The sequence below is a fragment of the Manis pentadactyla genome, chromosome 17 (assembly GCF_030020395.1).
Source record: "Manis pentadactyla isolate mManPen7 chromosome 17, mManPen7.hap1, whole genome shotgun sequence".
Lineage (NCBI taxonomy): Eukaryota > Metazoa > Chordata > Mammalia > Pholidota > Manidae > Manis > Manis pentadactyla.
This window is the reverse complement of record NC_080035.1, coordinates 63,334,840-63,351,125: the sequence shown is the minus strand read 5'-3', so window position 1 is coordinate 63,351,125 and position 16,286 is coordinate 63,334,840. Positions and strand designations below refer to the sequence as shown.

The window sequence follows — 16,286 nt, the reverse complement described above, 5'->3', positions numbered from 1 at the left end:
GGGCACCTTCCCAACCATATTTTTTATCTTTTATGGTTTTAGTACAGGCAGGCAAAACAAGCCAGGCCACAAGTCAGGCACTGAGTTCTTAAACTTCAAACATTTCATACCTGTTTTCTATCAGTCTGAGACAACTCTTTACTGAATGCTTTGTTTTGGTTTACATATGTTCAGAACCTTTAGGTTGTAAGTACAACCACACTTGTGTGGGACAAATACACACTACAAAATTAGTATAATAGTAAAATAAGTGAAAATGTACCAGACACACAGGGAAAACATGCTAGTACCTGAAAAATATACCATGTCTGTAAGAGAAACTACAGTTTATTGCTTAGAGAGCTGATGTCCGTGAAGTGATTAATGCCGACAGGGTGAGGTGCCTAAGTTCATTCCCTCGAAGCCACTGTCCCTGAAGTTGCCTCCCATTCATCAAAAAGACAGGCACAGAGATGAGACATGAACAGGATATTGCACGGACAACCAATAAAATTTCTAATACTGTATTTGCTATTGAATTTTCATTTTCCTGTACTTTCCTAGAATTCCCTCTCTCTGGTTATCTTCCAGGTAGTCATGCTTTTGGTTAGATTTTTTAATTAAAATATTAATTTATTTCCATTAGTATCCAGAATTATGCTTGTATTTTTTTTTTAAAAAGAAGCAGATGTGCTAAGCAAATCTTCAAACAACCTACTAAGGACAGTAACTACATAGGAACACTTTCCCAGGCAAGAATGACCAAAACTCCTACCTTACTAAGTTCTAGATAATTCCTGTTTTCTCCAATTATTGAAGAAGCAGTCATTTTCTTACTGAGCAGGGCGGGTTTATGTCCTCTGAACTTAGAAGAACGGTAGGGAGATACCAGGGAGCCCGTCTGTGACAATTTCGACTGGAACAAATGATTGATCACGACATTTTCACTAGCTGGGAAATAAATACATGAATAGTGTAAGTGGCATTAAAATCGTTATTTACATGAGCATTAAACTTAGTCCTCATCCAAGTGCTTTAACCACAAAGACATTCTAAGTGGAACACATGACCGAGGATCGACATTTCCCTTCGGGTCTATTGCACCTTCCGCGTTATCACACGATCACACCACCTGATGAACTCTGACAAGCCCCTGCCCTCGACCAGGAGCCTGCCCAGGTCCTCTGTCCTCCACCTGAGCATTGGCCCTTTGCTCTTTTGCTGAGGGGCAGCCGCTAACCTCCGACTGGCCATAACTGAGTCTTCCCTGCTCAGAACTAGGGGGCTTCGGTGCACTGAAGTCATGAGGACTTCTGGTTTCTGTCAGCAAGTCCCCATCCCAGGACAGTAACTACAGGAACGCACCTGAGAGTGGTCCATCAATACCACTGTGCGAGACCCTGCCTCACACAGGTCTATCAGTGGTTAAGAGAAAGAAGTGCCTCTTTTTCTGATCCAGGTAAGCTACAGAGGTAAGGAAGCTAGCTGGCATATTTTAGATGTTAGGTTATACAAATTCTAACAATTCTGGGCCCATATTCCTTGACACCTCAGATAGAAATTGGAGCATGGATGAACAGATTTTTGGTTACAAATTTGCATAGCATGGTGAAAAGTGTCATCTGGTGGTCAAGGAGCTAGCAGGCACCTGTATCTGTGCGTGGACAGTTTTTAAGCCTTAGTTTTCTTTCTATAAAACGTCCAGGCCAGTGCTACTTTGGATTCCTGAAAGATTAAAATGCGAAGTAATGTGCATACATCATTTAGGATCAGACAGTTGGCAATATTTAGTAGCAAAGCAGTTGACATTCTATCTTTTCTATACCCAGATTATTTTGCTCATCCAAGCTGCTATATTTATTAGCAATGCATACAAAGAAACATCACTACATTCATAAAAAGGCATGGATCTGGGGAGGATCAGAGGAGGGAGATACAATTTTGGAATGCAGAAAGACAAAAGGGAGTCCTTTGGTGTTGGACTGAAATCAGAGATAAATTCATGATTTTAAAAAGATAGCTACATATCTATATGTTACCTATATCTGTATCTTAAACTTCCCAATTCCACAAGAGCCCAAGAGCAATCTACATCCCGGTGGACATGAACTCTCCAAGCCCCCAGGCCTCAGCGCCCCCTCATGCCAGTCTCCTGCCAAACAAGCCAGTGCTTCATGGACACACAGCCAGTTCCAGCTGGGAGGCAAGGCAGATGACCCAGAACATTTTGAAATATAAGGAAGTGCTAAGAAGGGCCACGGGAATCTGTCCAAAGGACATGCAAGCTAGCCTAAGGAGTTCTCACTGGCCATGTCGGGTAATTTTAGTATCAAAATAATAACAGTAACGCATTATGATCCACTGACTTAAATACAGATCCACAAGTTCATACTGATAATTAATCAATGGGAAAGGGGAGCTCTGACGGCAGAGTGTCACTGTCGATAGAGAAACAGAGGGTAATACTCACAATTCTGAAACCATGACAGAAATCCTTGACTTAGGCCAGAATCACTCACATATGCAAACAGGTGGAGTTTGCTGGGGACAGAATGTTAACATTGTCTCCAAGTAATTCCCTACAAATCACTTATTATCACAAAGAAAAAACGACTTCCAATGAGGGAACCTGGGAGGAGGCCTCAGAACAAAGTGACCAAGGTCACGGTCTCCTCGGGGTTTCCCCGTGTCTCTGAGCAGGAGAGGGGAGGGCCTCCCCTCGCCTCGGGGTGGGGGGGGTTCTGGCCACGGCCGTGGGCCCTGATGCCCAGGTCAGCAGACGTCAGATAAGCAGAGATTGAGGGACGTCCTGAAAAATCACTGGCTTTTAGTTTTTTAATATATCAATGTCATAAAAGAAAAAGAACAGAGGAGGAAATGTGCCAGATTAAAGAACTAAAGAGAAATAGCAAGTAAGTGTAGCAAATGACCCTGACACGGGGGCAAAACCGTCATGGAAAACATTAGCGGGGTAAGTGGTAAAGTTTCATAGGAACTTTGGATTAGACATCGCTAGTATATCAGTGTTAAATATTCTGATAATTTACTGATGTTAGGTAAGGTGACATCATTTTCTTTGGATCTTTACCAAAGTTTTTAAGCATAAAGATGCATGGGACTTATTCTTAAATGGTTCAGAAAACATATGTGCACATGCAAACACAAAGGTATACACACACACACACACACACACACAGAGGAAAGGAAGAGGGGAGAGGGGGAGAGGGAGTGGGGAAAGAAAAACATCTGCTGGACGGGTGTCATCCTGACCCCAGAGGCCACCCTCAGGCACTGGGCCACTAGCATCGGAGCCCTGACCGCAGCTGAGCAGGTGGGAGGTGAGAGCTGCTTCCTTGATGTAAAAGAGATTGTCTGCTGACCTTCTGCCTCTGAGAACCTGATAAAGGACCCCCTGGTGAGAGAAAGCCTTGGCCTTCTTTCCCTGTTGCAAGGAGTCGCTTACTGCAGGCTGTTCTCTTCGTGTCACCCTACATGGAAATGGGAAGCATCCCTTGTGGTAAACTTTGCATGGAATGTCTTTCTGCCAGAAAAATGGGAGAAGCTAACTTAGGTGTGCACAGCTCATAAGCAGAAATGCCAAGACTCAATAGTTATCACCATTATTGGGTCAATCTGAAATTTTCTGTTCCTCTAAGCAGACTTGATAGTCTGGATATGGACTCTTCTTGCCTCTTTCTGAGTCAAGTAGATTTTATTTTGAAGCTCAGGCATAGCTGAGAGCGTTTGCTGCATGTCTGCATGACCTATGCCCCCCTAAGTCGGGTGTCTCAGACACAGCTGCGTGAGTGTCCCTCACTGGACCCTACCACCTTCCTCATCCAGGAGCTTTTTGATGACACGAGGACTGAATTGGATACTGTAAGCAGGTACTTCGCAAGGTACCTGAAAATAGAATATCATTATTATCTACAAAGTGTACTTACTTTTAGTAACTATTTACAGCATCAAAACATCCCAGAGATTCACAGAATATCAGCACAAACATGCAGCTTCTGCCTGTACGGCGGATGGGGGAGCAGCTATGGTTTACGAGCCGAACCTCACCCACTGCCTGTTCACCTGTTTCTGTAAATAAAGTTTTAGTGGAACACAGCCACATCCATTTGTGTTGTCTACAGCTGCTTTCTCTTTGTCAACAGCAGGACTGAGAGGTTACAACAGACCTGAGGGCTCATAAAGCCTAAGGTTATTTATTCTCTGGCCCTCCTGTATAAACATAGAAAGAGACACTGAAAATTCTGTCCTCTTGCTCAGGTGCCCTGATTGCCTAAATATTTAGAATAAAACAAGATTCACTTGTTTGTCTTGGAACTTGTTAGCAAGTCTACACAAAAGAATGACTTTAAAATGTAGGGACTCTCTGGAAATTAGTAGAATCCCAGTATCAGCAGCCATCATATGCTCATTCTAAATATATATTCTATCACCACGAAATACAAAAGTAAAGAATAAGGCATTGCACCAGCTTCAAAAACATGTTATATATTTGATCGTCGTAACATATACGGCTTAAATGGAAGTACATTGTAAATTAAAATTCAAATAACTGAGAACTAGAAGGCAGATACTTCCAATGATCATCAATAGGATTATTTATTTCAATTCCTTGTTTTTACGTGATATTATTCCAAGCCCATGATTTTATCATTGGTCTCAGCCTTTAAGAAGACTCGATAACCGTAGGTCCTGAGAGGCAAGCACAGTGATTCCCCATGAGAAACAACACACGGCAACTGCTGCTTGATTCAAGGCCAACATGCTCCTCAGACCAGAAACGATACGATGTCTTATTTCCAGCTCCGAGGCATGCAACTATTTCATGAAAGGCTGTCACGTGCCTTTCTTCCCAGGAAAGATAAAAACGACTCATTCTCATTTAGAACAACTTAGAGCACAAAGGATGATACATTCTAATTCACTAAAAAGGTTACTAGGAAAATGAGAATCACTGAACAATGCCACGAAGAAAATAATTACTAGACAAATATATGAAGACATATATATCTATAATTATACTGTATATTAGTATATAGTTTTACATATAGTATAAAATTTTAAATGTGTGTATACAAAGTACTAAGATTCACTAAGATAAGGAGCCTGTAAATTTATACTGATATATACATATATGCATGTATGTGTATATATGTAAATTTATATGTTCCCTCTACTTTGCAAGCATGGATCCTTTGTAACTGAAAGCATATAAGAATAAAATACCACCCGTAGGTGTGCTCCACAGTAATCTTAGGAGATGAAATTCACCCTGCTGAGGCCTAAATAACTTTGGAAGCTTTATTCATCTTCATTAGTCTTCACAAAAGAACCTTTTTATATTCATATCACTAGAGTGGTAAAGGTGTTTTATATTTCTATCTGCTAAAAGCTTAGTTAAATTATGGTTTCTAGTAGACTCTGAATTAAATTGTAACCAATGTATAGTGTTGCAAGATCCATTCCTTATTATTCTGGGTATTAGAGTGCAAAAGATATTTCCATTATCCTTTAGCTGGTGGCATATTTTATACAAAAACGTTCAGAGACAGAGAAATAAGGAATGTGTGGCATTTCAACTATAGGGGGATAAACTTACTTTTCATTACAAATAGAAGATTCTGTGAAAGGGAGTCTTTATTTTTTTCAGTAGCACCAGCAGTTTCGTACATTACCTATAATAACAGAAAATAGCATAATTACTAATGATTAAGCATGACCACAAAAATAATTTCTTTCAAAGAAATATTTGACTCCACAGAAGTCTTAAATTATTAATTAGACCAGTGTCTTCAGGTCACAGAGTTCACATTACATGCAAGTTCAAAGTGCTCATCTGCACGCTCCCACTCTGCACACGGAACAAGGGGCACCTTTCCTGTCCTCTTTGCAAAGCTCCTCTGATGGTGAGTTTAAGGGACACGGGGGTGACTCACATTCATGGAGCCCCCTTTAGTTTTACGGACTCTGATTTGCTCAGAAAGCCCACTGAACCAGGTAGAGCGACTCCTTGACATCTTGGGAAGCAGGTGTGCTCTGTTGGAGACGTTCAATGGTTTCTGTGGAGAGAGGATCTTTTTGGATCCTTTAAGCAGTTACTCTGAAGACTTTAAAATGAAGAAAATGTGAAACGATTAATCCTGGATTATTTGAAGAGCAACTGCTTCACCCCAGCTGACTTACAAATGCATCTAAATGGCTTTATTGTCTGGTTTCACTGGTGCTCCCATCTGGCCTGGGAGACTTGATGTCTGCAGAGAAACCTGGCTCACTGTCCCCGCTGTCCCAGCTAAGTGTGAACTCTCAACATGGCCCTGAGAAATCAGATCACCCGTAAGATTGAGCACTGTCAGCTTGTGATCGCCTCTGCTGCGTGTGGAAACATCCTGGCGACAGCACTGTGGCTGCGTGTCATAGGCTGTCCTCTGCCCTGGGTGGACCAGGTCTGGGCCAGGGGAAGGAGCTGACTAGGGATGCCTCTTCATGCTGCATCACCCAAGAGGGTGATTAGACCAATAAAGGTGAGAATCACCCTACTCCCTCGGGAAATTTAACTGGACAATCCAGAGGGGACTTCTCATTGGCAGCACGAGGGGACTACACAAAGAATCCGCTTGAAAGAGGCCATGTGGCTAGCGAGAAGAATCCAGAAAAAGGCCACATGGTTCCAGTGGCCTCACTTCCTAAATGACTTTCAAATTTGAGTCCGTGCGCCTGTCACCCTTACAAAAACACTTTACTGAGTTTTAATTCTTAGCTGCTCCAAGGGCCGAAATGATGCAGAGGCCCTGAGACATCCTCTAAATCCCCAGATTTTCCATTATGAATTTGGATCAGAAGACTGGTGGAGCTAGGAGGCAATGCCAGAAACACTAAACAATTCTCAGACATTCCTGAATCATCGCCTAATTATATGGCTTGCTAGAACGTGGCTTACCAATACTAAAATGTGAGCTATAAAATATGTTACCTATTACACATTGCTGAATATGAACTATTTTATAGAGTCTAGGGCAGTGGTCATCAACCAGGACTGATGGTGACCCCAGAGGATGCTCGCGGTGCCTGGAGACCCTTGTGTGTGTCATGCCTGAGGAGGTGAGTGGACAGGAATGCCACTGAGCATCGTGCAGTGCAGAGGGCAGCTCCACAGAGGAGAACTACAAGGCCCGAATGTCCGTAGTGCTGCAGCTGAGAAACTTTGATCTGAAGGTTTGGTTTCCCTAGGCCTTCCCATAAGAAGGGGACCCGGGGAGGGAGACCTGGGGAGAGAAGCCAGAGCCCGTCCTTCTAAGGGTCCACGTGGGTGTCAACAAGTCATTTACTGTCCCAGCGCTATCCTAGAGAGTGGGGTCCTCCTCCGATGGCCCCAGTCTGCAGTGCACCCTATTCTTTTCACGGGAATCTGATGACTCTGAATTAAACGTGGGCATGAGCGCACTCACATGCACACACACACACACACACACACACCCCTGCACTTCCTTATTTTCTGTTTTATTTAAGATTATGCTGTTGAGTCTTTCATTATCAGGAGATCATGTACTTTGGGAAGTCCTCATGAATGACACCTGATAATACTTGGATACTTAGGGAAAAAACTACAAGTGTCCATTAAAACAACAGTTTAAAACTTCCCAGCTGGAGGCTCCGACTGGCTCAGTTATCTAGGAAAACATAGTTAGCCCACATATACAAGGGCAGGTGCTCAGTAGGGGCAGTTTGATGCTTGTGGGAAACAGAACTCAGCAAAAGTTTAATTTTCTATAAAATTAATGAACCTCAAAGGATGGGATTTTAGTTACTGATGTGATAGTGAGCAACTACTTTAACTCTCTAAGTTTCCCTTCATGTGTTAACTGATGTTCTGCAAGGACGCTACAAATCTGGGAGCTTCTGACCCCCTCATAAGAGATGGATGACCATGATATTGATAGGATTTGAGTTGACAGCTCAAGTGTTAGATGCCATCTGAAATAGCTTAGTTATTTTATCAAAATTAATACAACGCAAATAACTGAGAAGGTGTTACATAAAATTGGCATTAGTGGACTGTTAACACAGTTCCAAATAATGTTTCTTTTTTCTTCTCGTCCCATATCTGGAATCAAGTGTTTCTTCAAGGAGCCTTTTGCATATTTTTGGGGGAAACTGAAATCAGGGCCTACCATCTGGACCCAGAGCCGCACACCGGCACGTGACTATTGGGCTAGTCCGTCTCTCTAGGAGTTCCAGCGGACAGAGCTGAGAAATGCACACACACAACTTTCATAGACATACACACAAAACTCACAGATATGCCCACACATATGCGAGGTATGTTTTTCTTTTTTTCACTTTAAAGATAAAATATAACCTGATTCCAGATTTGGTCTTTTACCCATGATAATGTCCTCAATAATAATTTTACAAATGGACCATCATGTCCCGTGTGAACAGGGGCAGGTTTAGTTCTTCCTTTCTGGTAGGTCTGCCTTTTATCGCGCTCGCTGGAACCACCAGCACGATGTTCAGCCGCAGTGGTGAGAGCAGGCATCCCTGCTGCCCAGCCAAAAGGAGACTCATCCTCCACCTACACTTTCATCAGTCATAATTCACTTATCATGATATGAAGGAAGTGCTTCTGAATAAAGCACGTCTCCCTGGAGGGTGAGCTCATTAAGCTGGGGAGCCACGTCCACCCCAGCATCTGGCCCTCACCCAGAGCAATGGCCTCCAGGAGGCAGAAGAGGCAAGAACTCTGCAGAGAAAGGAAACCGCAGACATTATGTAACTTAGGGCACCAAGGAACCACCAAGGGGTTCCCAGGCAATTCAGAGGGAGGTGAGCCTCAAAGCCGCGTTAAACGGATGGATAAATTTCTAAGAAGGTAGAACACCAAGGAGAAACTCATCTACCCTAGAAGTCCCCAGGAGCCTTGTGACTCTAACATGCCAGGGAGGAGACAAAGGTCTGTCCCCTCAGCAGTGCCACTCAGGAGGGACATACGGGAACTGCAGGGGCAGCAGGAAGTGGGGGTTAGAGCCCATCTGAGGCCACTCGGGACAGCTGTTCTGCTTACAGTCCTACCCTCCTTTTCTCGCTCGTTTCTTATCTGGGGATGAAGGAGAGAACTATGAAAGCCACAGAAGAGAGAGGCCGGGTGAAAAGCTTTCATTTTCTTCTACCTTTACAGAACTGGAGCTCAGACTTTTTATTTCCTCTTAAGGACTGGAAGATAGGATTCATGCTAATAAGTGACAGCATCCCTCATGCATATAATAGAGAAATTTATGTGCATACAGCTCCATACAAATCTTCAAGGAAACTGTCATGTATTCAGTGATTTCCTTTGGAATGATTCTGTTCAATAAAATGACTCCAAAGGAAATTTAACATTTTGCTTATGTTTCAGCAGTTAGCAATACACAGCCAAGTGTTGCACTGTGGAAGATGAAGGTAGGGTGCAATATAAACTAGGGAGTGATACATGATGTTAGCTCTGCTCTGTGCAAAAGGGAGTAAAGCATTTTCACCATGGCTGCAAATCACAATTCATCCAGACAACTCATTTTCTGGGCTCACAAAAAAGTTAGAAAGTGCCAAGCCACATGCATTATCTTCCCAACTGAAGGCCGTCAAGCTCATGTTCGACTCATCACCAAGGAAATGGAGGTCCAAAGGTGAACGCGCCAGGCAGACAGCTCTGCCCGCCACCGCTGGTTAATTCCTGGAACTGAGGGCAGGAGCCGCTGGCTTAGGCATGTCGCTGAAGAGGAGGTGAGTGAGGCCTGCCAGGGGCTGAGGGGGCCCCTCCTGTCTGCGGTCTCAGCCCTTCTCTGGGGGGCCCGGCACACAGTAGGAAGCAGTGCGAAGTTGCAGAATGGGGGCTAAATGGAGCACCTGCTCTGTGCCTAATACTGTCAGCATTTCTGGACATGTGCCTCACAGATTGCCTGTAGAACATTCTCTGGTGCTTAATAATCATGCCCGTATGTTAAACCTCACCCAGACCTCTTCAGTCACTGTTTACAGGCCTGGAGCCAAGGAACCTGCATTTTAAACCTGCTCCCCATGGGTGCTGGTGCACAATGAGGCATGAAAATGACAGCTCCCAGTGCTGGTGCCCCAGGATGTCCTGCGGACTCTGTCCTGTGTGGTTCTGGCAGGGCACAAGGAGCCCAGGGACAGGGCTCGCAGTGGGTCAGTGTTGCCTGCACCTTTTGGATACAGAACAGCTATTAGAGCAGTTTCGGGCATACTTTCAGATTGCTGCTAGGTTGAAAATGAGCCTACACTAGAATTACATCAAGGCTAATTCTTTTCCTTAGGAGAGCTGGCATTTTGTAAAAAGCGATAAGAAATAATTTTCAAATACTTTCATCTAAGATTATAGCGATAGAACCCAGTATTTTTCAAAGGACCCTGATTATTGTGGTACTTGGTGTAAGTGATACACAGTGCTGGGAGTTTGGGGGAAATAAAATGAATAAAAGGATGCAGAGGTACAAAGAGTCCTGGACCAAGGGTTATGAAGAGGTCTCATTCTAGTTTCTACCTATTGCCCTAAAAATCACTTAGGGGACCTAGACTCCGATGAGGAGCTGGGAGTGTGAGGCAGAAGTCTCTTTGAACCTTGATTTCTTATTTATTCAGCTTAGCACTGACCTGGGGCCAGTTCACCCTAAAGCTGACTGATTTTACTAGCACATCCAGTCAATAAAAAAAGGTTATTTTAAGGGATGGGAACAAACTATATATGGACACAGCAAATGGGCATGAATGGATATCATCTGATTAGATTTCCAAACTGCCTTTAATGTGGCTAATAGCAAAGGTTGATAAATAGAATCTTCATCTGATTGAGGACATTATCAGTGTTAAAAGACTACATTTGGGAAAAAGTCAAGGAAAACAGCCAAGACTCATCTTTTTATAATCTTTTATAGTTCACAAATGTTTTATAGAATATAATGTGTGTGCATTTATAAAATTTGGAAGATAATAAAAATAATAAAACAGAAATCACTTCTAATTCCTTTTCCCAGAGATGGTCAATACTTAACCTACCTAACATCTATCAAATCTATTTTTCCCATGAACACACTTCACCAAAGGCTGGGCCTCTGCCACACACTGGGAGTGCGGTGCCCTTCCCGTTCGTCCCATCCGCCCTCCCAGGCATCTCTGCCCTTGCCTGCCCGCGGCGCCCTGACGCAGCCCCCCCAGCCGGGCTGCAGGGAAGGCACCGGCGGAAGTCTGGAGGCTGGAACCTCGGAATGCTCTTCCTCCCCGGCGGATGCAACGCCCCCTCCCTGGCTCCAGTCCCAGCCGACACCCACTTTTCATGGCCCAGTTCCCTGGGGGAGGCTGCCCCAGTCCTGCTTCCGCCGGCTGCCCTCAGCCCCCAGGCCCAGCAGGACCTTCTCTAGCCTCAGCTACCCGACTAGGAGCACGTCTGGGTCTCTGGCTCACCTCAAGGTCCCCTGCGTATTCCTTAACCTTTCCTGGGAACCGGTTCCCTGTACTCCTTTCTTCTCTGAACATTTGGTGCAGTTTCTCTTCCACTGTGGATGCTGGCCAACCTCCACCATTCCCAACTGTATGCTTTGTCTACTCCTGAGGCAGGGAGTGAGGGCTGGCGGAGGGAGGCAGACAAAGGGAGATGAGCCGCTCATTCTGGGAGGACTGTGTGGCCAGACCACGGTGTCCTGTTCGTAGGAGAGCCTCTCATGGTATCACTTAGAGATTCACTGCTTAGACTACCCGTGCCTCCTGTTCCCTTTGCTCTGACGCTCACCTGAGAGAATGCCCACGTGTACATGTAAAGCCCTATGTCCGCAGGAGATGGCCCTCCACAGCGTGCGCCCTGCACCTGGTAAGACAATGTTTAAGGAGTGACCAATTTGCTAATTAGGTTTTCACATGATCGGTATATTCCTGTATGGAAATCTACATTTCCATGTAGTTGAAATGCTAAAAGCTAAAGTCTTCTATCGAAGCCCCCCTCAATGACAATTTAGGCATTTCAGGATATCCCAGATTACAGCATGGATAATTTATAACTTACATGAGTTTCTGGCAGTATTGGCATTTCATTTATATGTGTGGATGTGTGTGTGCACACGTGTTTACATATCTACTGTATGTGGCATCTCTGTCTATGTCTCAGGATCTCTGGACCTATTGCTCTCCCCCCAGCTGGGGTGCACAGTGGGGACCTCTGCATGTTGCTCACATATATGCCCATAAGTACTTTTACATGGTCCCTTTCTCTGTCTTCTAAGCCAAGAGAGAGGAGGCCCCGTGGGACCCCCTTACATCTTGATACTGTCCCACTAGTTAGGGAGACACTGTGACCTGGCATCTGACCCCACTAAGAAGCATAGAGGCAGATATGGCAGGGCCCCTGCTGCAGGGGATGAGCTGGTCTGTGTCAGCCCCTCAGAGTGGAGAGTGGGGAGCACAGACACAGGGTGCTTCCTCTGATGCCCACAAAGGACTTGGTGAGATTCCTCATGTGACCCACAAACCAGGGCTGTGTTATGCCCCAGCCATGGGCACGTGTTGGGTGCTGGAATGATGGAGCCCAGGGTGGATAAACATCAGAAACTGAGGCCACGGGGGGAGCAGGAGCCGCAGGAATCAGCACCCCCAGGTCATGCAAAGGACATCAGTTTCCTGGGGGAGCGTCTCAGGGACGCGTGAAAGCGGCCGAGTGAGAGGTAGCCACAGACGCCGAAAGGCGTGGTGTGCGTGCAGCCCTATGGCGACACAAGACGATCGGCACAATTACAGAAAGAAAACAGGACGCCGCAGGCCTCCAGACAAGGCCTCCTCTGTGGCCGAGGCATGAGGGGCCCTGACTTTCAGTTACAGTTGTAGTTCTGATTATAACATAGGACTAGAGATTCTTCGTTACTGAATTGAGTCTGTGAGTACCAGTGAAAGCAAAACAGGAATTTCTGTTGTGGGTAGGGGGGTTGGGGGGGTGCGCAGGAAGGTGTTTGGGGCTGCCTGGGTTTTATCTGACTATGGGGAAAGGACTATCCCTACTGACTGCATTTTAAAAAGCAGTGTGAGCCCAGACCGAACCTGAATCCTGGTGACGTTCCCCAAGTTTTGTCTGTTCAGCTACCAAGTACATGAAGAACGATAATAGTGTTACGATGATCTGGAAGGTCTGGCTTTCAAAAGAGAAGGCAAAGTCTTTCTTCCACCCAGGAGATCCGCTTGGAGGTAGAGATGTTTAAATGGTTTATGAGCAAGTGATACAGAGACCAGCCATCAGATCGCCAGTGTAGGACTATTATTAACAAGCTGAATAAGAATAATCACATTTAACTTTTAACAGTGTCACCAGAGAACAAGATAAATGAAACAGAGGCCGTTGCTACCCCTTTAAGTGAAAGCACGCTCGGGTCCTTCATTGCGGATGAGTGCTTATCCGTCAGCTGGTGTCAGGAGCCCCGGGGGCCGGCCCGCAGAGCAGTGGCCACCTGAACCCGGGGACGGGCGGAAAAGGGATTATTTGGTAATTAATTGGGTTTCTGATTTTCCCATGAGTTGAAAAGTGGGACAAATAGGAAAATCAATTTTATCTATTCATTTGCTTTTTTGAAGTGAGTTGAGAGGAAATGTGTGGAAAGTGCTAAGAATTTCTCTTAGTTTGCCTCTGGAGCCGTTGGGTAGGAAGTGCCACGCAAGCAGAGCTATTACACAGGAGGCATGCAGGCAGGTAGAAAGCCCACAGAGAAAGAGCTGGACTGCAGATCCAGGGGCCTCCCATTCATGAAACTGAATCAAGAGAGGAGGTAACTCCTAGGACGAGACAGAGATTACTGTCCCGGGAAACATCAGTATTTGCAGAGTGGAAGCAAATTCACTTATCAGTCCAATTCAGAATCCCTTTCTCCACCGTGTTATGTACCCAATGCGGAACATAATCCCTAGAAAAGAGGTGATGGAGATTAACAGGTGATAAAAATGCAAAACTTCTGAGATAGACTCTTGAATACAATAGATCACATCAGAATGTATGCAAAGAACAGATTTTAGTACAAGAAATGAAAGATCATTTTTAGGAACATATAAATGCGTCTGATAATTTTTCATGCCTGGTTTCAGCTTTCTACCTGAGGTTTGCTGAGGAGAGTCTTAATTCCACATGTAGTGGTAAACTGATGTCTCTGTAACATCAATATTTACAAGCAGTGGCTTCTATTTTTTACTTTTCTATTAAGTGATTCTATCTAATAGTTTTACTTGCTTTCATTCTCATTCACTTTAAGTCGATAAATACTGATGAACAAAGAAAGTTATTAGCAGCACGCAGTATTACTGGTAAGAGTCCTTAGCTAGATATCTAGACTCTGGATCTAGATACTGCCTTGCAAATGCCATAACTAAAATTTATGAATACACCTGATTGGTTCTTTTTAAGAAAAAAAAACCCAATTAACTGACAATAAGATATCAATATTCTAAGAAACCTAAAGTTCATTATTTATAAGGTTATCAGCCCATGAAGTTAACAGAATCCATTAAATCATTGAAGAAAAAGTAAAATTTCCTAAATGACATCCTGTATTTTCTCTTCCTAATAAAACCCTGGGTGAGGGAACATTTATCAAGTCTCCTACAACAAATTTATACCAAAGGTGAAATTGATACAAGCAACAGAGGGCAAGGAACCTGACAGAGTTAATTTTTGTTTTTCTAACAGTATGCCCAGGAAGTGAACAAATACAGATGTAAATTAAGCTTTTTCTGCATGTGTCAAAATATTGCTGTCAAGCAACTTTAATGGTATCAGTGTGCCATAGACTAGACAGATTTCATTGTTACGTCTGGGGATTCTGCCTGGAGAAAAGAAAGAGAAATAAATTGAAGTCCTCCTATTGATTAGTCCATCTCCTTTTACTTCTGATTTAAAGGTTCACTCTCAGAGTCTTCTTGGGCACACGGTGTCTCCCACAAATCTCTGGGGTGAAGGCCAGTTGACAGGCTATAAGGTGTTCCTGACCCATGTGGAGCTGGGAAACTGAACAGGCCGAGACTTCCCCTGCCTACATTATGTAAATACGGCTGAGGGCGAAGAGGTGGGCTTTCATCCGCGTGTCACCTAGAATCTCCTGCAGTATCAAGGAGGTAAGATCGGAGATCTGAATAACTGTAAATCTAACCCAATAAATCACAAGCTTAGTTAATTCAACAATGGGGCAGATCCTTTGCAAAGAGAAGGAAGAAAAGTATTTGATAGACTGTCCACAAACGAGTAACATTCTTTTCCCATGTCACCTCTATAGTAATGTTTTAGTAATATGGTGCCTGTAAAGGCCTGTGGAGGTAAGAGACATGGGTAATAGGATCGAGTCCAAGGTCTGGGATCGCAGTCTCCCTGGGGGTTGGTTTAGGGCAGTGGAAGAGGAATCCTGATGAAACAAATCAAAATCCACTTGCAAAAACACACGTCGACAAGCACAATACATAAAGGGGCTACACATTCTCATTCTGTCACAAAATTACACCTCAGAATATGTAGTACATAAATTGCAGAGAATGCTTTAATTTTTCTTAAGGGAAATAATATTGAAAGGATCTCTGAAAATCTGGCAGTAAAATTTCACACACCTGTATGCTCGATTAAAATATCAGTCATAAAGCTACGTGGTAAAAAACATAACTTCTTACAAAAATTCTCTTTAATCAAGGTAGAGCTATTCATCACAAAAATAACCTATTTGGTGAAAAATGGAATGTCACATTAACATAAATTAAAACATCTACCTAAATGTTTTCTCTTTTAATATTAGTTTCTGTAGATGGAGAAAAATCTCAATTTTCTGTACTTAATGTTTCACTGAAATCTTTCAAGTGAAGAAAATATCACTCTATAACTTTCGAGGTTACATGTTCCCTACCAGCTGACATGATGTGAATAACATTATGATAAATAAAAATAAATATTCTAGCATGACTTATAAAACATTACTTTATACAATGTGAGCACATTTATAAGAATTAACAAATGTGTATTTGTAACTAATTAAGGACATTTTACCACCAACTCCATTTGAGCAAGTCAATTGGACCCTGAATATTCTTGTCTGAAAAGATAACCAGTTGATTAGATAGTCTCTGGAATATTTTCTGGTCTTTGTATCTGTGACTGATAAGGTCAAGATTTTGCTAAATACAGTGGTATTCCTGCATCAAAAGACCTTCAGCTATTGTTGTGGAAATATGACTCACATATTTGACGCAACATCTCAAAATAATCATTCTTGCATTTATTGCTTGGCTATCACTTA

General features: G+C 43.6%; 1 protein-coding gene across 6 annotated transcripts in view; it reads right to left on the bottom strand.

Moving 5' to 3' along the window:
- Positions 1-16,286, bottom strand: part of MYO16 (myosin XVI) — a 570,453-nt gene that overhangs the window by 135,882 nt on the left and 418,285 nt on the right. For all 6 annotated transcript variants that reach the window (XM_036893691.2, XM_057494602.1, XM_057494601.1 and 3 more), the window contains exons 24-25: positions 5,594-5,669; positions 755-930 (exon numbers count right to left, since the gene is read on the bottom strand). In XM_036893691.2, the coding sequence (XP_036749586.2) occupies positions 755-930; positions 5,594-5,669 (252 nt within the window). The remainder of the gene's footprint in view (positions 1-754; positions 931-5,593; positions 5,670-16,286) is intronic.